Source organism: Diprion similis, chromosome 1 (assembly GCF_021155765.1).
Source record: "Diprion similis isolate iyDipSimi1 chromosome 1, iyDipSimi1.1, whole genome shotgun sequence".
Taxonomy (NCBI): Eukaryota; Metazoa; Arthropoda; class Insecta; order Hymenoptera; family Diprionidae; genus Diprion; species Diprion similis.
Genome location: NC_060105.1, coordinates 9,183,846 through 9,205,596, shown reverse-complemented (window position 1 = coordinate 9,205,596; position 21,751 = coordinate 9,183,846). Strand labels below are relative to the sequence as shown.

Here is a 21,751-nt window from a genome sequence, read left to right as displayed (position 1 = left end):
CTGGTTTATGCTAAATAATAATTGTGATAAGATCGTTACACGCGATGAGTAACTTGAAATGTAAACTGTTTACGTTTAAGTGGTTTTGAACAGCTTTACTTAATGTTGAAATAATTTAACTTAAAAATTCCGAAGGGGGTGATTAAATCTGAATTATTTTCGCCAAGTTATCTTTGGCAAATTTTCACCGACATAAATGCAAACCTCGTCCTGCTGCTGCTTCTCTAGTAGCAAACTAAAATCAATGGAAAAGAAATTCTTCGGTACTGGGCAGTAGAAACTAGAAACATAAGAGTTAAGACAATGTAACGAAAAAATTTTCTGCCGAAAGAGAATGAAATTTTTAGACAATCACGGAATATCTTTTGCTCTCTGTCTAACGGAGAATAATAAATCTATGTGAAAATTGCGATTATTACAGCAGCAGCGTCAATAAATTATTTCCGATTATCAATCTAGGAGCATTTATCGATCCTATTTTTGGCATGATTCTGCGCATCTTTAATGTGGTCTCTTTCTATTCTTTCTTCTTCTGCCATTTCTTATCTTACGCGGAGGGTTTTCCCTCAAGGAAGGATTTCACCGCAGTCATAAACAATGCTGTTCTACGACTAGGAATTAGGTATAACTATAACGATCAAGCCCCAGTTTCTGGACTTTGCGCTTCCCCTGTGCGCCAGGCGGCGCGGGCGTCGGGACGCGGTCACTGAAGGGCGTTCACCCCGGCGCAGCCTTCGATACGTACGAACACTCACCTGCCCGGGTCGCCGTTGCCCCTACATCAGGGTGCATGCAACCCTCGAGAATACGGGGCGCCGGCTTTCACCTATGCAGCTTTCGTGCTTTCATGCCGTTGCTCGAGAATTAGACTTGCTGCTACGGGGTGGGGTCCAAGCTCCGAATTTGAAGGTAGAGTTAAGTTTTGATGGAGTGAAATTTCGAAAATTAAAATATACTTAGACAGAATAGTTTACTTGAGAAGTGGGTATAAAAAATTAGTAAAGCTAGAAATTAGAATGACCACGATTCCGAACGTAAAAATGTGGAAAATGGTGAAATCCCACCGAGTCAGAAATTTATAAAACTGAAAATCTTCCATCATTCGGAATTTTGATCCTTCAGATTTTTTAATTTTCTCATTTTCGTACTTACGGAGCTTTGACTTTCCGGAGTTACGCCTTTTCGGCGTTTTGTTCTTCCGGAAATTTCATATTTTCTCAGAGTTTGATTTTTTTACGCAAAGTTTCCCCACCAAAAAATTTTACACTGTTGGAACTTTTCAAATTCGGAATTTCAACCCCACCTCGCTATTACCTGTGAGCCAAATTCACCGATTTTATTTTCACGTTCAGTAATTCAGGGCCAAAATTGTTTCTTTTTTTCTCTTTCTTTTCGACCCGAAGAAGACCAAACGGTTTTGAAAGAAGTTCAGTTTTATCGTAAGTTTACATATTCGACTTTACAATTGATTCTGTTTCTCTGTTTGATAATTAATACTAATATTATTCAATTTATTTTTTCGCATTTCTTCTTGTGGATTGTTCTCAAAAGATTCTCGTGTGATACAGTTTGCAAAAATTAAATCAGAGAATAATTGACTAAATTTTATTTAGAGAATATATCTTTTTTGTTCAATGAATCCAGACTAAATGTTTCAAATTTGAAAGCTTCATATGCTCACGTTTCGATTATTTTTTTTGCGAAACGTTGATTCTTCTGACCATCAAAATAGATCGACATACTTACTGCAATTCAGGTCTCGATATTTGTTACTTAGAATTCTTGTCGTTAAAAAAAAAAAAAAAAAAAAAACGTTCACCACGTGCCAAACGATAATCAAATTTCAATCAAGAGTTCTAAAAAATGGCTACATATTTTCGGAAATGACTCTGCAGAGACGAACAATAAAGTCAATGTAATTTTTTCTATTGTTTGAAAGAAAAACAAAAAAATTGAGCTTGCACAAAATACGAACATCCGGCTCGCCAAGCACGTGTAATTCGAATTTATTTCCATTCATACAGTCATTTTCAAGGAAAATTAATCCACGAGAACCGCAGCTAAATTAGAGCTTTAATTTATCTAATAGGAAGCCACGTCGAGTTACAAAGGAGGCGGTGTAAAATTTACACACGTCTCCTTAGGCCAGGCTTGATAAATGAACATGCCATTCCACCTAGTCGGTGCATTTTGTTAAAGCAATCCGTAACCCGAAGGGAGACCATCGACTTGACAGTCAATGTATCCCCGGCGGCTTTCAGAAAAGGCTGTGAATTGTTTCAGGGACGTGAGACAAAGTGAGTCTGGATATAAATAGTTGATAAAAGAAAGAGAAAAATATTAAACGGTGGAAAGGCACTGAATGAGAAAAAGAAATATGAAAAAAGAAGGGAAGAAAAAAAAACACAAGGAAGCACCTATAAACTGTACGGGTTACGCTAGGTATTCGTGGATTATAACAGATTGCCGTAACTATAGTATATACATATATATATATATATATATATATATATTGCTTCAACCGAAGCTTACTCAGCTTTCTTTTTTCTATTTTTCCGCGCTCTTGTTGCCCATGGAACAAGCGTGTTTGGTACTCTTGTGCTTCCTTCTCTTTTTCCTCAGTTTAACCTGAACTGCTTTTTGCTTTATGCTTTTCGAAGATGATCGAACGGTTTGTTTGACTCACTTGTATACAACTTTGAATAATCACGCGAGTCCAAGGAATGGACACTGTTTGAGAGTAGAACAAATGAAAAAAAAAAGAAAAATTAAAATCGTGGGTACAGGGTATGTAAAATTTTATGTATCAAAAGAAAAAAAAAAAAAAAAATTTGCTGAGTTCTCAAATCTCTTAGGAGATTGGAAAACCGCGTTTTACAGGATTGAATTGAAAAACAATCGATAGTCGAAAGACTGATGAAATACTATTTGCGTAGTCAACACTGTGTCCAGCTAAGGGTGGAGGAGAGGAGAGAAAAGAAAAGAAAATTCACTCCTTGAACGATAAAAACAGCTCCGCGATCGCCGATGTACGGAACATTGATTTTTATGTCGAGTCTACCGAACTAAAATTGGTTTTACTGGGTGACGGGAGCCCAGAAATAGCCAGTCGATAAAGTAACGAGATTCACGGTAGACGCCAGAAATTGCACTCGATCGATGGGCACTTCGCCTCCTTATTTCGACAACGTGAAAACAGGTGAAATTGATCGATGCATCACCCCAAGTTTCTACGATGCCTTTTTTTTTTTTTTTTTTTATTCATCCTACCCTTCCTTTTGAATACCTTCCTCGTCGTTTTCTTACATCCTTTGTACTATCTTGACTGGAAATTTGATCTCTGCTGGACGCGTCGCGGAATTAATTATCGGATAAATTCGCCCTCTTAACGCAAGGGGAAGTTTTTTCTTGGTTTTTTTTTTTTTTTTTTTTTTTTTTTGCCTCTCGCACAAGTTCAATTTTTCAAAGTGGGATCAATACCGGGTCATAAATTAGCCGCGTTCACGTATAGGGGGTGTGGTTATGAATGAAGTTGGCATTTTTCGAGTTCAATAACTTGGAGGTTTTTTTTTTTTTTTTTTTTTTTTTGCCTTACCCAAGAACGTGGAACGTCGGGGTCAGAGACCATATTTTTCTGGCTAAACGACGCTTGAATTTATTCTACCTCTTCTACTTTTTTTTTCAGTCTGTTTTTCGGTTTTTTTTTTCTTTTCTACCATTTACCCTTTTTTCGCGACAAGGGATGTCCGAAGAAAATATCTAAGAGTGAATTCGCCCTCCGAGGGTTGCCGAAGAAAATTTCATCCAGTTTGCTGAGTGAAATTTTTATTAAAGAATCTAGTGCAACATATCCACGAGTTTTTTAACTCAACGACTCGATGTAATATTTTTTCGCGCGCAACTTTTTACATGTAAAACTTTTGCTACATTATATGTAATGTATTAGGGTGACAAAGGAGTTTTAAGAAATCACGTGACGAGGAAAGATTTTCATCGAATCCCATCACACACGCGATACCCGATTGCAATAGGGCAGAAATTTTTCTCGTACACTTCCTGCGAGTGATATAAATAATACAGTGCAGGGTGTGAGTTTCCCTCGCGTGTTGAACGGCAGCTTCTCCTTTTTTGTATCATGTACGACATAATCGTGGTAAAAAAGAGAGAAAAGAAAAGAAAAAAAGAAGATAAAAAATTCCCCTCTCTCTCTCTCTTTTCGGCGTTGTGAGAACACCTCTGAACCGTTTCTTTGTCTTCTGAAAACGACGAGGGGATGAAAGGCAGCTACTTCTTCGCGTTGTCACCGATAAGATAAGTTGGTAAAATAACTTAATCCACGCTGATCAGGTTTGGCTGGAAATTAAAGCCGTCGGTTTTACAGGGTATTGTTATTCTCCTTGATTCTTTCGTTTTTCTTCGTTTCTTTGCCGCAGGATGAAACGCGCCAAGTCGATTATCAATCCATCAATGCCTGTCTAGCACTGAAAGGAGATATTACCAGACGAAAATAATTTCGATATTTATACTTATCAGAATGTTGTGTGAATTCCAATATTCTGTTCCCTCTCGCCCTCCTGGCGTTTATCTGACGATCAGCCACGCGATATAACGCTTTGCGTTCATTTCACCGATATATGAACGATAAATTTGTGGATATATATCTCAATTGGCTGTGGCTGGTTTGTTGAAGTACATCGCGGGGATCGAGAGATCAGTTAACGACGATCTTGCATACGGTGATTACGCAAATTTAAATAACGATCCGAGACTCTGTCCTTCGGTAAACGACTCAACAATCCTCACAATCACCAATTCTTTAGTATAATTAGAACGAGCAGACTGAGCTCACTGTGATTAGACAAATTAATTTAGACAAGGGTGAAACGGACCGCGAATCATTGGGTGCGATAAAAAATTGGAAAATTAATTATTACCAGAAAATTTTAAACCGGTCTACCGTTTCTATCTCAAGATAATCTTTCGACGACAGACTTTTGTTCATAGATAGCGGCAAATTGCCTGTTTGAACATGGCGAATCAAATTAAAAAATTGCTTAAACACGTCAAAGGTGAAATAAGAATCCACGCGATTACCGAAATTCAGAAATGACGCAATCAAAGCTCAAATACTGAAAATATGAAATTGATTGGATTGGATTTTATTGAATAGATTTCTCTTTAAAATAGCGCGAGATTTCGGAAAGTGCTAATTTGAATAGAGAAGTTGTTCACTGGCTAGTAATTCAGCGAAGATTTCGTATCCGTATTTTGACGCCAAAATTGTATCTTTCGTCCAATTTTTGCGAATTAGGATTCACTTTGTCTGCGGATCGATTTTTTGCTAATTATCTTGACACGAATTTGGAATGAAATTTATGTATTTTCATAACGAAGCGTGAAACGTTTTTCACATCAATGTCAGAGATATGGAAAATTAAATTGACGAACGAAATGAGTTGAAATTGGCAAAAATGAAACTAACTTCTTTCGTTGCAGTAGGAAAGTCATACTGCAGTAATGACCCGGTTTGATGTAATTAATAACGGACCTTTCAAATTGAAATTCGTACATTCTGAATTATAATTGCAAATGAATTCGTCTAATTAAACACAATTTAATTGACATCAGTCGCAGATTTTACGCCGGAATTAAATCATTTCTCGAGTTCAAAGGTTGAGGAGGATGCGGGGGAAAAAGAAAGGCGAAAGGAAAGGGGCGAGCCTTCAATTGAAGCCTGATCGATGCCACCTGAGTTCCTCTCCACATCCGAATAATGTGAAAAGCTCTCCCCCCCCCCCCCCCCGCCGGCGCTCGCTCTCTCTCTCTCTCTCTCTCTCTCTCTCTTCTGATCGTGAGGGATAAATCAATAGGTTGAATCGGCGGCAGAGCTTGTGCCACCTTACGTGATAAGAATTCGACCCATCGTCGCCGCTGCAACATGACCTAAATTCCATTTTACCTAACAGGTTAGGCCGCCGCAGCACGACCCCAAGGACTTCGTGGAGAACATTCAAAAATTAAATACTTTGGTCCCTCCCTCCTTTATTCTCTCTTTTTTTCGATAAACTTTTCCAGCAACGTGAGGTATTTGCACAAAAACTTCGACCTACTGACCTCCAATCGCTAATGAACTCATTCCAAGAAGAGTTATGAAAATGCGAAATTTTAAATCGAGCCACGTGATGACGTTTCATTGGTGCCTATTTGAATAGCGAAATTACGAATATTGGAACTCATGAATAGTTTTTTTTCTGTTTTTAGCCTTGAAAATAATCCTGCAAAAAATCTCATTTACCAAAAGTCTTACCGTTATATCGTATCGACTGTTTATATCGTTTTTATCAACCCATGGAAAAAAAAAATTAACAAGGTTCGGATTCGTGCCATAATCTTTGATTGTAATACCATTAGTGGTGTAACGATTCAATTTGCGATAAATCAGAATTTCAAGTCATGTAAAAAACCAAAGCTTTTATAAATTCGATCGAGAGAATTAGTCTGCGCTGACATTGGAATAATAAATTTCATTTAAACGAAATTGATAACCCAATTAAAATGGCAATCTCGCTCTCCTAGACTCGCGTGAAAATAACTTTCAATTTCGCACATTGTAACTTCTTGCAATTCTACGATTTCTAGACCAAATTAGGAGATTTTTCATTCACGAGCCAGGTTTTTATAAATATATACGTACATATATATATATGTATATACACACTCCATTTGCATCAATATTGTATAGATGAAAAGCTGGTGTCCCATAATACGACATTACTCTCGCCCGATTTCCCTCGAAAAGATGCGTGAACTCGGGTGTGCTTTGGCCGTTTTAAGAATCGTCCTTAAAATACACCTGCAGTCATGCGAGAGAACAATGAGTTTCACCTTTTGTGCCAAGTTCTTTGTGGCGTGGTTATCCTCCTCCCATATTGGCCATTGGCATAATTATAATTCAGTGAAATAAGATACGATAAAGAAAAGAAAGGAAGATGTATTTGCAACTGTCAGAGAAATGGAATTCAACTTGTTTATTTGACACTTCTTCTTCGTTATTCGTTCTTCGTTCTTCGTTCTTCGTTCTCGTCTTCTTATTCGACCACCTGATAAGTGCATACGAGTATTTGCGAGCAATGCTAGTCGGCAAGTCATGCACATACTGTAGGTCTCTATACATATATATATATATATATCGTACGTCTATACCAGACCAGGCTAAACGCAAGGCTGTGTAGAGAAGCGAACGTATTCCTAACAGCGAAGGCTAATGAATTCCGCATTGGATAATGGGGATCCATTGACACTGTGGGCTATGTGCCACACATTTGTGATACTTACACCTACGCAACAACTGACAGGCGACGGGAATTCGCTTGCGCAATAATGTTTGAAATTTTCTCACCACAACTAATGGTTGGTTGAAACTCGACTAAACGGCGTCTCATCTTCTGTCTTATCTTCTAATCACAATTTAAAGCGTTGGAGGGGTTTTCAACAAAACAAAGGGACTCATTCTACGTTGCAAATGAATTGTTATAATCCTCGCAATTCCTGCCATCGAGGCAATACCATAAACAGAAGTTATACTTTGCGGTTGGAGGATGAGAATGCATTTCGTCGATTCTACACTGCACACAGGCACCCAAACGTTATATGCGAGCTTTGCTCCTTATACCTGCTATACATATATATTTCTATCTCTCTTCAGCTCTCTTAACATCACTGCTAAAATTCCAGACGCATTTTACGTTACATTCACAACTAACAATTCCGCTATAACCGCCTAACTAGGATTGTTTTATCCGCGCTGCAAATTCCACGCTCCATGGATGCTTGTTTTTCTTGTCCTTATTTCGCTTCTTCTTCCTTTCGTTTTACTCATTTTATTTTTTTTTAAATAAGTAAATTCCTAACTCCTCGGCTATTATCTTACTGCAATTCACTTCCTTTTTTTCCAACTTTACAGGTAATTATACCCCACGATATTTAAAACTTGGGTAACAGAATGAAAATTGCACATTTTTACAGCCATACTTATATAGACGTTCTTGCATTTATTGAATGGTTAGATCAATGCTGCACTTGAATATTATACATGTACTTATCACTATTGCGAAAATTACAGCTATCGTGTAGCTTAAAGATCTACGTGACAAGTGCGCAAGAAATGTGTTTTTGTCATTGTGTTACGCTTCTCAGGTGTTAAGGTCGAGCGTAATTTTTACCATCAACCTAGCAACTTTTTATCCACCTACTCAACATTCGATACCTTAACAAAGGCTTAATGCAATAGGAAAATACGAAATTCAGTTTATACAAAATCTAAATGGGAATCTAATTTTTCTCTGAAAATTTGGAAGCAAAAAAAAAAAAAAGAAAATAACAATAAATTGATCCAAACACATATGCTATCTACATACATCGGCGAATCGAATTGGCATAACACAGAAACTCTGGCTCATTCTTGGCTACCGTATTTCTCTAGTCCGGCTCCCCGAGCAAACATTGGCCCACTATTTATCCAACGAAACGGTCGTGTATTAGCCGAAAGAACCGGGCTAAAAAGGGGGACCGCACCAGTCAAATATAGTGCGTGTGATAAATTATCGTCACAAGTACTGCACGAGCTGATTGTGTCGGGAAGCGCCTGTTGCCTGCCATTTTCTATACATATAAAAATTGGGCATGATTCGTTGTCTCTTTTTTATTTATTTCCTCCTTTCATTCCGAGTCAACAATTCCTACAAGCGGTTCTACTTTTAACGCTCGATGATTGTTTGACTATTTTTCATTCCATTCGATGACCTTACAATCTTTATAATGTTGGTGTTTTTATTTAAACAGCTTTCAATCCTCCCCCTTCCTTCCTAGTTTCTTCAACACTTTTGCACGCATATATAGACGTGATGCGTAGGTACTGCGATGACACGCGTAACGCGCTACGTTTACTTGCCGCAATAACATTATTACCGGATCTTATGTTTCTCGAGCCTTTTAACTGTGGTAAATATTTTATCGGTGAAGACCAGGTCGACACGTTCGGAATAACAAATTCCATCGTACCTACTCGAGAGAGTAAAAATACAACTAATATGGATCTCTGCGTTTTTTTCTCCTCCCTCCCTTAGCTCGTCCCTAATTTTTTTTCTTCGCCTTTTTTCGCCTTCCATTCGTCTGACAAAAGCTCAAACCTGACAAGAATATTCCCAGCCGTGTTTGGTTTGACGTTTTTTTGGTTTTTTTGGTTTTTTTTTTTGCGCAAATCTGAGTTTGTTTTCCTTACGTATTAGATCGTATCTCGTGAAAGTTCGCGCCTTCTAGATGCACTTTCACCCCCCGGGGTCGAATTTTTGCATTAAGATCATCGCCGCGATAGGCCATCCATATCGGTAAAGTGACGGTAAAATATACTGTGCACACCGTCACCTTCCACCCCTGTCGGTTTCAGATAGCAAACACAAAGACAGGCTATGGAAGTGAGAAAAGTCATCGACTCTAGAGTCTGCCATGAAAGAGAGCGAAAGCTCTGAACGACAAAAGATTTTAGAAAATTAGCCAAGAGACACGAGGTGATCGTTTGTAATTCTGTGAACATTTCAGTCCTCATATTTCTATGAATTCTCGTATCTCCAAATACCTTGTTAAATACTATACGAGAAACAACAGCTTCCAATGATTAATCACGGGCTAATATTCTTGCCAGCTCTTTGATATGAAGACTGAAACGATCGCGATCGATCACGACGGTGACGTTTGGCTGCAGGTTTGCAGTGATGGGTATTTGCACCAGTGACTAATCCACGATTGGCTTTCAAAGCGTTTTACACGGAGGACGGAACAAGGCTGGTTCTAACGATCATATCGAAGATAGTTTATTTTTACTCACGGACAAAGATGTTGCTCATCAGTGTTGCCGGTAGGCAGAATACGATGACGAGTATATCGGCGACCGCGAGGTTTACGATGAAGAAGTTGGTCACAGTCCTCATCCTCGGTGAGCGATAAACCACAGCAATCACAAAACTGTTACCAATTAATCCAATTACGAACACAAGCATGTAGGCGACACAGTAAACCGCTGTCATGGCCATGCTGTGTCTGTAGAAGAGGTCCGGAAGTCGATCACTCGAGAGGTTTGTGGAACCGCTCGCGTTCAGGAAACCAATCGGTGATTCCTCCATCGTTGAACCTCCAGGACTCGGGGCTGTGACCAAGTCTACCAGAGAGTTGCTGACGTACTCCTTCAGCTCGCTTCTCACCTTTGAGAAGAGGTCGTTGTTACCCGGATGCGTGGTCCACTGGGTGGTCGACAGTATCGCACCCGGAATCGTCGTTGCCGAGGTCGTGGTACTCGGGACCACCTGGTTTCCGTTCGTTCTATGTCGCGTGTCTATGTCAAACTCCTCGGAATCCGGCAGACGAAGAGATGCCATCTCCAAAAGCGGGGACGGGGGTTGTAGCATTGGAAACTTCAATATCACGTGTACTGTTCCCGACGAATCGGCCATCAAGTTATCAACGGCACCGCACGGCACCTTTTTAAGTTTACACAACTGGCATCGTGTCTGCTCGACTATTTGTTGCTAGTAAGTTTTTTCTTCTTGTTCTTTTTTTTTCTTATTCTTCTTATTCAACTCTACTCACTTCCTCGCCTTACGTTTCTATCTCTGTATCTGTTTTTCTCTTAAACAATTGTTTCAATTAATTGCAAATTTACTTTACCCCGTTAAATCGATGATTATCGACAATTATTATCGCTGTTTATATAAAATAAATTATTAACGCACGCGACGTGGTGCCAAAAAAAATCACAAGTCTCTTTTCACCGATTTTCGTTCACCGTCAATCCATCAATTTTTAAATCCTTCGATTCGATTAACTTTTGACAAAAGTTTTGGGATTATACGAATTTAACCAGAAACACGAGCTTTCTAAAGTAAAATGAACTTTTGACTGATAACATGGACGATCTTATTCAAGATCGTTTTCAATCTATATAAATATATATATTTTTTTTTTGTTTTCGATTTTCTACAAACCGTTCAAATCCTCTGCCGACCGATTCAAACGTTTGATTGCTTTCTTCTCTTCTTCCTTTTATCAATTTCTTCCACGTTTATCTCAGGTATCGCTTAAAAGTTTATTCGAAGAGTCCGCAAGCTCTATGCTTCGTCGGATGATGCGAAGCTTGGACTTTCGGAGACAAACGCCAACTGTTGAGATGCGGCGGGCTGTCTGCTGGCACAGCGGCAAACTGGAGGTACTCATCTTTGAGTGCGCAGGCGTTATCGACTGCAGCGCGTGGTTATGCGCGTGGAATTTTGTGTGTGTTGGATAAGCGATGTGCTACCTAGTTCTGCTACCGGTACCATCACAACCGGTGATTCTACTACCACCACCACCACTCTTATGGTCCATATCGACAACTATTATTACCACCACCACCACCACCACAACCACAACCAACACAACCACAACTTGCACTATAAACAGGTACCAATAATCGTGCGCGACCGTGCAGGTGGCACTGGAACGCCTGATGGCCTCAACCTGACAGTTCCTAGAGAATCCCAGCGAATTCCTTCAACCTAGTTTAAGGTAAACATGGCCTTAGCCTTACGTGCCATCGCGATCCTATAGCGATCTAATTGAATACCGCGGATTTCTCGGCTATCCATGCGCTGAGAAAATTATCCCAAGAGTCCAGCTCCTTTGATGTGTGGAGGGTAGTGGTAAGGAGAAATATCTCTCGTATGGGCTTTCGTGAAACGTAAACTTTCGTAAAAGTCATCGTCGAAAGCAGGAAATAGTCGTTCAACAAGTCGCCAGCATGGCGCTTATAAACAATAAGGGAAACCAGCTGATTGGCGCTTTTGTTTAACTTTTGCTACTAAAACGCCATCTTAATTTTCCTTCACTTTACGGATAGTTTCTATACACGGAGATAGTCTACACTTTGATGCTACCAACATGGTGCTGGTGGTTGGATCATCATCTGAACGACGTTTGTTCATAATTTCCGACATCCGTTGGGAATTATACGATATGAAGAGACTATGGTGTTATTTGTCTGTTAATTTTTTATTCGCAAAAGTTGAATTTTTTTTTTCAACCGAGTTAACGAGGTTCAAAAGTCATCTTCGTTTATCCGTCATATTAATTGACGAGTTATGGCATCAGAATAGCTCAGCGGAATAAATCGTTTTTCACCTGTAGTTCAAGTCTGATTTCAGTTGCGCAGGTTTTTAGCTCTTCGAAAACAAGCCTCTGTCAAAAAAAAAAAGAAGGAAAAAGAAACGAACAGATGAAATTGTAATGAAGTTTTTTTTTTTTTTTTTTTTTCAATGTTTTTCTGTTTTGGTCCAAAGTGTTTGCAAATGTTGCAAAAAATTGAATTCCAGCTGTAGAAATGAAGCTGTGAAAAAATGTGAGATCCAAGTTATTCGTTTAGTTTTTTGCGAAGCGTCAGATATTTTCACAGTCGAAATCAGACAACAATCGACTTGTATCTGTGCTACATGGAGTTTGTGTTATGCTGGAAAATCTTTGTTCTTTCATTTCGGATGGCTTGACATTTTTTTTTTTTTTATTATATAAGAATAAGCGTTAAGTACGACTTAATATGTACTCATTTTTCTTATTGGTAAAACATGAGTGATACCAGGTTTCTTGAATCACGTAAAAATAATTTCAGATCGAACAGAATTCGACCGCCGTTGGTATTATTTTTAAGCATGAAATATCTGTTGGTTGGATATTTATTCCGGTTGACAAACGTTGGAATTCACAAAAATTCCTTAACATTTTACGATGTTCAGATCGGTGAAAATGAACGTTTGAAAATTTACGGATCCGGTAGTTTCCTCGGCTAAAAATATCATAAATTGGGACGAATTTCAAGATTCGAGTCTAAAAAGTGTTCTGGAAATCGGAAAAATCGTAAATTTGAATATAGGTATGCTTAAACTGAAACGTTGGTTATATAATTACAAATAATAAAGGAGAGAAAACGTGTGTCGAATGATCAATGCCGATATTCAATGATGAATTGAATGTCCAAGGAAAGAAAAGTTTTTATTTCACGGACTGGTTTCATATTTCATTAAGAGACTCTGCATGACTTGACACGATGTTTCAATCATTCATCAATATGACGCAAGAACTAATTATTATACAACTATTTTCATACCTCGGCTCGGGTTTCGAGATTATTATGAAAAAATGAATAAAACACCTGTGGAAAGTTTTCAAAAAAGATCCGGTGGAGTGAAAACACTTATTCTCCTAATCTCAAGACCAATGTTGATGTAATTTTATCTGATAATGTAATTTAAGAAAACTTTTATTAATACCACTCAACGGTTTTGATGGGAAGACGTTTGTTTTTCTTTTGGGTTGAAATACGATAATTCGTTGGTTTTACGAAATCAAATAAACAGAATCCGGTGCTCGCTTCCGCTTTGCTCTACAATAAACTTGATATTTTATTTTATTTCTGTTTTTTCTTCGCGCATAACAAACTGTTATTTTATTTTATAGGCGTTTACGTTCGCCGACTTGTTTGTCTATCTTTTCTATTCCTTTTCCTGTCATTTTATTTTTTCCCCCTGCTAAAACGACCAAAAAGAAAGCACCGGTTACAACTTTTACTATATACCTAGCACGAGGACTGGCTGTCCTACGTCAAAATGATGGGCGACGTGGATGGGTCAGGATAAAAAAAGTCTCCCTTACTCAATCCGACGCGTATATGATATGGTAATTTGAATAAAAGTAACCCGATGGGATCTATAGCCGAAAAGAATAGAATAGTCAACGAGAAGTAAAACTTTGTTTTTTTTTACATGTATTTTCTATTCACTTCACATCTGCCTTCTACCCAGGAGACATTTTTTTCGGGTGGATAAAAAACACTTTGAAATGGACCTCAAGAATTTGTGAGCTGAGATGATCGACTAGACGGTTTCTCGTGCCAGAAAAAAAATATACGTATTAACTTTGATACGCGTTAAAGCGTTGAGGATATTTTCAATTCTGACCTTAATTGAAAAACATCGGATAACTGGTATAACGCATTCAAACGTTGCCTCACATCGCTTTATAACTTTTTCCGATTAACGATCGAGATGGTTTACAACATCAGTCTTCAAGTCAAGTGGTTCTAATGATTTTAAAGTAGACGGAATACGTATTATTTATGGCGAAGTTTTATTTAAAAACAAAAGAAACCAACGATATGATAATATAAAAGCGTCGAAATGTAAAATTAGATTTACAAATCTGACCGGAAACGGGGCCGCGAAACGTAACATATAAGTAATCCATAGGTTGGTATATACATATACATTATACATACATATCTGATTTGATATAAAAGTTTTCATCAGGGAAATGAATTGTGGCTATAATATCGTTTAGAAATATCGTTCGCGTGGCGATAATTGCATACCGTATATTATATCTGACGTTAATGTAACGAACATTCGCTCCGATGTGGATAATTGCGATGGTGCAGCATACCTGCACACCACGTCCTAATTTCTTTCCTTCCGGCTGGTGGTTCCTTCCTATGTTGTTTTTTTTTTTTTTTTTTTTTTTTTTCGTTTGTTTGTATGTTCGTTTTTTTATTTCCTCTTTTTCAAACTGTACAGTCTATGTGTATATTATGTAGACATATATGTGTATATAACACAAGATACCGTGTCAAGGGCGTGAAATAATGAAAATAGTGGGGCACAGATTCAAATAAGACCAAAGAAAATACTCACTGGGTGAAACTTTTTGCCCGGAGGGAGAATCGTAGTAATTACGAACTACATCAATCAGACTCTGGCGCTCAGGAGCTGACCTTGATCTTCGAAGGACAGATAAAACGGACCTACATCCACCAGCAACCCCTCTCACCACCCTTACTCCCTTCCGACGGTGACATAGAAAACAATTAAAATTCTTACCAACTATTAAAACTCTTGTGATTAAATTTCTACACTCTGGAAATAGCGAAGTATCAAATATATTGTCTCGTTGAGGGTGCTGAACTAATCGGGACCTCGTCCTGTCCAATTACTGACAAATTTATCCTGCAACTATATTTTATCACCGTTCGTTCGTTCGTTCGCTGTTTCCGCTGCGATTTTAACTCCAAACTGTTTTTACAGTTTACGTTTTTATTCAGCTTTTGATTTCTGTCTCGATCTTTCAACGTTTTATAATTCAACTTTTCGAAATTCTAGCTAGCTGATGATGTTTCTTTTATTTATTTATTTATTTATTTGTTTTTTCTTGTAATGAAATTCTGAATGAGCAAAGATTCATTAATCGATCCATTATTGCGCTTCGCGCATGACAGAATAGGGTTAGAAAATATAGATTTTTTATTTTGCAAACGAAATTGGAATAAAATATAAAAAATTCTTCTCCGACTGTTTTCATTTTTTTACCACACTTTAACCTACTATCAAGGAACATCAATTTGATGTCCCCGTCTGATTTCATGGGGACTCATGTATGTTGTAGAAGATGGAAAAATGAAAGACACGTATTTTTTTTTATCTAAGAATTGATACGGCGACAAGCCATCTCGTCGATAGATCTTCTGTTGTTAAAAAAACTGTTCTCACTCTCTTTCTCTCGCTCTCTTTCTCTTCGAAGAAAGACTTTTCAACCGCTCATCAACGCGTATAAACTTCACAAATTTATTCCGTTACACTGTCCACACCTATTCAAGTATAAAAAAACTTTTCGAGAATTTCGAAAGAAGTTGAAGCGCCAAGGGTTGAAATGGCGAAAGTTCGACGAATCTTACTCTCAAAGCATCATCCGTCCTCTCGTTACAAATTTTCAAGAAGTTGGGACCGAGACTACATTTCGGTAATACCAGTTACACGAGGTTAGAATGGCAATGAATCGATTATACCGGTTGTCCAAATTGCCACCAATTGGCAAACTTTCTCTACGATCTGCAACTGCGTTATTATAAACCCTCACGCCTTCCTAATACGCCTAATCCACGCCTTGATAATAATAAGCCACTAGAAGTCCTATTTGCATCCTGTCAATTATTGTCGCTGTCGCTGGCCGAAGCTCGTTTTTATTCCAAACCGAGTTGAAGGAAAAACGCGGATGATAATAAGAATCTCCTTCCACTCATCCCTCGGAAAAAGTAACGCGATGTCGAATTAATTACGCTCCACTTTAGGAGGGCTTCGGAGATTTTGCGAAGAGAAAATATTACCGGCCATAAGCGAGAGCTGCTGCTGCTGCTACTGCTGCTTTATACTATATTACGTCGGTATACATACTTGATGAATTACGGTGTAATTTATTCCCGGAATCAAGCTCAACCAACGTATATGTACACGTCCATTTTCAATCTCGACTGCGGGTTTTGGCGAATGCGGACTTTTCACGGTTTTAGGGAAAATTAAAAACAATCAATTAGCGGTAACTTGAGAAAGAGAAAGAAACAACCTTATATAGGAGAAAAAATACTCTAGTATCAACGTAATGTTCAAGTCGTGCAAAAAAAATTTCGCAAGATCATTTCTATCAAAGATAAGACGCGTATCTATAGAGACGTTTGCGCTGAGGGAGGGGTGGGATTTAATATCGAAGGAACAACTGATTTTAGTTTGTTCGTTTTTCTTTTTCTATTTGACACTCAAGAACCAAATCTCGGGCTGGACATCGTAAAGCCCGTCGAGGCGCATGCTTTCGCATAACGCGGACGGTGGATGCTGGAATAGGTATGGATACAATTTGTACATACGTATAGTGGGGAGTGGAGAAGGGGGATGATACTGCGGAATGAGGGAGAAGATTGCGATGGTTTGTCACGGCTCGTTTACGTGCTCTTGACCCCCGAACTACGGAGAGTAGATTTTTGCTCCTCTTGGTCGTGGTGAAGATTTGCTTTCGAAGGAGTAAATGGAAAAGACAGAGTTTTAGAGAGAGAGAGAGAGAGAGAGAGAGAGAGAGAAGGAAACGAACGAGAAGAAAGGCAGAAGTAAAAGAAGAAGAAGAAGAAGAAGAAGAAGCTCTTCATTACGTTCCAAGGGAACGGAAAAAGAGAAAGGACAAAAAAGAGAAACGGAGAAAAGGAGAGAGGAAGATATAGCAAAAGGAAACCAACGACGACGACGGAACGACCCGGAATGCTTGTACAAATTAATTAAGGGGGTGGAAAAGATATTACAACGTGGCGAGTTGCCACCCGGCAAAATAACAACGGAGAAAATTATATTAGGCATATCCAAACTCTGCTGTGTATACCCTAATTTTACACGGGAACCGGGCCTCGGGATTTTTTAATGGAAAATATTTACGCCGAGGGTAAAAACGAGGGTTGTTCGCCTGTATCCGGCAAGTTCACGCGATATCGCTAAGCGTGTGTGCTACACCATGTGATAGGAAGAGGGGGGATAAATCTGACGACATGGTACTAAGTCGTCCGTTCGAAAGGATGGATCTTGACATTGAATTCTGATTGCGATTCAGGACTCGTTGGCTCCCAAGGAGTGTCTGGAAGAGGCGAGAATAAAGGACAGAGAAAATCTTGCCCTCGGGGCATTGAAACTTGGATCATAAATCTGGAAACATCGTCGCCTTGGTGGCTATCGACTTTTGCCAAAGAGGTATGAAAGGGGTTGAAAAGGGTGACTCGCTCTCTCTCTCGAGCGGCAAGTATTCGGCTTAAAAGTACCTCGACAACTACTCAGCAAATGAATCGAGGTGGTACTACTTTGACAGATGTGTTCGATAGACTGCAAGCCGGATTATCAATGCGAAGCTTATTCCCCCGCCGCTTATCACGACGACGAAACTAGCCCCTTAATGCCGGGATTATACCCTCTTACGTTTCTCTCGTGTAATTTCTCCTAATGGCTGTAGACTCTCTGGAGAAGAAAAAAAAAAAAAAAAAAGGAAATAGGAGAATCAAAATTTCTTCGGGCTACGTCGACTGCAGCGATTATGCAAGTTTAGACGTCAGTATTTTACATTATGAGGATTATTGTGGATGAAACTCTGCGTTTAAATACTCGGGAGAATTATTTTTGTCAATGAAACTTATGAATAGTATCAAATTTCGATCAACTAATATTACCCGAAAGAGATATAAATTTTTGAAAATTAACACGCGAAGAGAGATAAGTGTGCTGTTTTTTGTTTTGATTTGCAACTACGACAGCAGTGGTAAAAACTGTTTACTAACGCAATTGACACCTGTGTACAGATGATTAAAGTATAGTTTTAGGTTTTTTACGCATTAGCATCGACGCATGAATCTGAAAAGAAAGACGGACGTACAATTGTGCTCAATGGAATCCGATATAAACACGTCGATTCATACTCGTTTGCAAAACTTGTCACGTGATGTGATGCTTTCAGGGGTTGCAAATACGCGTTATGTACCTCCTGGCTGTTCTATCGCGGAAAAGTCGAAGGATAAATAAAAGCTGTGAAGCGGTTTGGATGGAGGGAAAAACGCGCCGACGTTCGCAGACGTACAAATCACGGGGTGGGGTCCGTTTTCTGGCATGTGAACTAGACAATCCAACCCATAACACTTTCATCCAATTTTCTTTCTCCACCACCGGCACTCCATCTCTCATCTCCATCAATCCACTGCACTTTGGTGATAGCCGGCGAATACGAACTGCGATGGCAAAAGGAACTGAAGAGAAAATTCGAGCTGACCCCTATCATTCTGCACGGGTTTCCCACTGACCATTCACATCTTATTCTTTATCTCTCGGGCAAGCACTTTAAGCTATGTTTGCACCCGTTCGACAGGACGAGGGGAAAAATAAGGAGTCCACGAATCAGAAAAACACACGACGGAATACGCTGCGTAGAAGAATAACCATCTGATTATAACCCCTTTTTTTTTACAAATCTTCGGGATTACTTCAATTTTGCGAAAGTGTTTGGATACGGTAATTTGGCAATCCCTGGAACCCTCGGGATGGGCTGCATCTTTCAATCAAATTTGCGAATTCCGATAGATTCTCACTTAAACTTCCCCCTTTTACTGGCACGATGGTCGTTCAATTCTTTTCTGATTATCGACTCGCCATATTTTGGACGACTGCAAGCCCCAAGTTGAGGGATGTTAATCGTGACGATAATGGATTGTTGGAATGAACTGTCTTGGGGGAAACGAGAATCGATTCGGCTGATGGCACACGTTCATGCGGTGGGAAATCTGGCGAAATATAGGCCAGTGGGTGGGAAAAAAATTATACCGTAACCCCTTGGCAGTGGGAACGACGGAAGGGTAGGTACAAGGTATCTGTGCCAAGGACGTGAGAATTGGACAAGTTTTTGCGAGCGATGCAACGGATGGAGGGGACGATTAATGAACATGACATTTCAGGCATACTTTCTGCGAATTGCGTCCACCCTCATCGTTGTCTCCCTCCACATGGAAATTGATTTCGAAATTCTACCAAGAAATTTTACAGGGTAAAAGCGAACATTAGACATAAAATTCTAATTCGAAAAGTGTAAAATATGATATTGTTTTTCGATCAAATCGAGAAACTAGTTTGTGGTGAAATTTACATATTTCTGATTAGAACGTTTTATGGGATAATATATAATGCTACGAAACGGAATTAAAAGGTCTCGTAGAATATAAATACAAAAACACTTTGATTTTACGACATCCTGCCTTGAAATTATTTATACTTTACCAAACCTTATAATCAAGTGAAAATTTTTGTTTCTCTTATTTGTTATTTGCTTATTTGCTGTTACTTGTTTTACGAATTAACCATCTAACGAACGACCAGATCAACTATCTATAGCAAAAAAATTTCCTGTGTAACTTTCCCGCAATACCAAGCATCCCACTGTAGTTTAGGATGTATTAAATGCTCCGAGTCAAACACACAAAAAAAAGTTGGCACCCGTTGCAAGAAACGTAGCACGATATGTTCGTCTGCAGGTCCAAGGGTTGTTTTACCGTGTAAAGAACATCGCATTTTGGACTCGAGGTAATCGATTGTTCCGCCAACTGTCGGCGTTACTTTTCTAGCTATTCCCAACCCTTGATTTAGGAACTTTCAGAACTCCAGACGATTCTTGAGAATCCCGTTGCAATCAGGAGTGAACAACCTACAACTCCACACGTGACTTCCCCGATATGATCGATGACGTCACTTTTCCTTATCACCAAGGATTTCACTGATCCATGTAGTAGTTATACAATTGCAAGAAGAAAATGCGAAAAGGCTTCTTCTCTTTCATCCCCTGCGTAATCGTCCAGAGACAATATGTCAAACCTAATCGATATTTGTTCTGTGAGAAAAGGATAGAGAGAGGACACCATCAATTCCCTGAGGGAAAAGAATCCCCCCCCCCCTCCCTCTCCCCCCACCACCCCACCCAAATGACATCCGTCTTCTCGCCCACGTGGCGACCACTCGTCCAGCCACGGATCTCTGCTATCCTGGGCTGATTTTCCGGGGGTTTGAGATATTGGCAGCTTGATCTTTGCCATCGGTTCTAATGTCAACCCCCGGCGCAACTGGCGCTCTGCTTGGCGGCTCTGGAATGCCGCATTTCCCCGGCAAAACCCTCGGTCAAGGTTTTATGCTAATCGGCCATGCAAAGTCCTTCACTCTTTCTGTATCGCGAGCTCTCCTGCAGGCTCTTTGACCGTTACTTTAACACGTGCATGGCTGCAATTTCTGGTGAAAATTATGCGCAGAGATGTCTCGCGTTGTTATTCATCGAAAAGTGAAAATAAGAGAATTTATTTACAATTCAATCGTAATCTAACCGATTCTGATTTCAGTTTTCAAGCTGGATTTCGAAGACTCGTGACAACTTAGAAGTTGTACTAAACGCACTATCGACTATGAGACTGATTTTTGACCGGTTAAAATCGCTGAAATTTCATCAGCAATTCTAGATTAAATATTACCATCTTTCGCGATTCCTATTTGTTTACTTTTTCTCTTTTTTTAGATCGATTTGCGCGATATTCAAGGGATAAAAAGAATTAGATGATACCTTGATCGACTTAGGAGTGAAAACGAGCTGCTTTAAAAATTCGCGTGCAATTTCTGACTGATTGTTCTCTAGGTTCTTTTTTTGTTCTTTTTCTTCTTCTCTTCTTCTTTCTACTTACAACGTCTTATTTGTTTTTCCATCCCTCATCCGACACTCGATAGATCCTGCAGCTCTATTCCCCACATCGTCGGTGGCTTTTCGCAACTGCGAAGGTCCTTGAGAAAAGGAGCTTGGGGCCCCAGAGAGGCGGGAAAATTTCCACCAGCAAAAACCAGATCGCGGTGAACAATGATCGGGGACCTTGACTCTCGGCGTCTGAATCGAACGGTCAGGGCGACTGGTCTCCGGCTTCCGGACGATATTGGAAAGCGAATTGTCGGATATACCCGGTGAAAGCGGGGAAATATTTCCGCCGCCCCCGCCTGCAACGCTTTCATTGCGTCCTCATAAGAGGCCGAATATATCATCCGTAAATAGGTTGCCTGTTCACGGAGGCTGCTGCAGGTCCGATTTTAATTGGTTGTAGCCACCGTGCTCCCGTTACCTCCGTGCAACCAGCTGTGTCATGGCCAATTGCCTGATAATTCGAACAATTTTACACACCCCCATCCCCCAATACACACCAACACTTTAACGACTCGCGTGATTTTTCATACAAATTGCTTGTATTATATTATCACGTACGACGTGCTTTACTTAGACCAGTGATGGGTGTTTTGATTTTTATTTTTTATTG

At 39.5% G+C, this 21,751-nt stretch overlaps 1 protein-coding gene across 2 annotated transcripts in view; it reads right to left on the bottom strand.

Annotated features, from left to right (window-relative positions):
* Window positions 1–10,983, bottom strand: part of LOC124406277 (neuropeptide SIFamide receptor) — a 69,451-nt gene extending 58,468 nt beyond the window's left edge. The window contains exons 1-2 of one of the 2 annotated variants that reach the window (XM_046881647.1): window positions 10,952–10,983; window positions 9,884–10,754 (exon numbers count right to left, since the gene is read on the bottom strand). In XM_046881647.1, coding sequence (XP_046737603.1) covers window positions 9,884–10,505 — 622 coding nt within the window. In that variant the 5' untranslated portion in view covers window positions 10,506–10,754; window positions 10,952–10,983. Of the gene's footprint in view, window positions 1–9,883; window positions 10,839–10,951 lie in introns of those variants that run through there. The other variant, XM_046881637.1, reaches the window with a different exon arrangement.
* Between the last annotated feature and the right edge of the window lie 10,768 nt (window positions 10,984–21,751).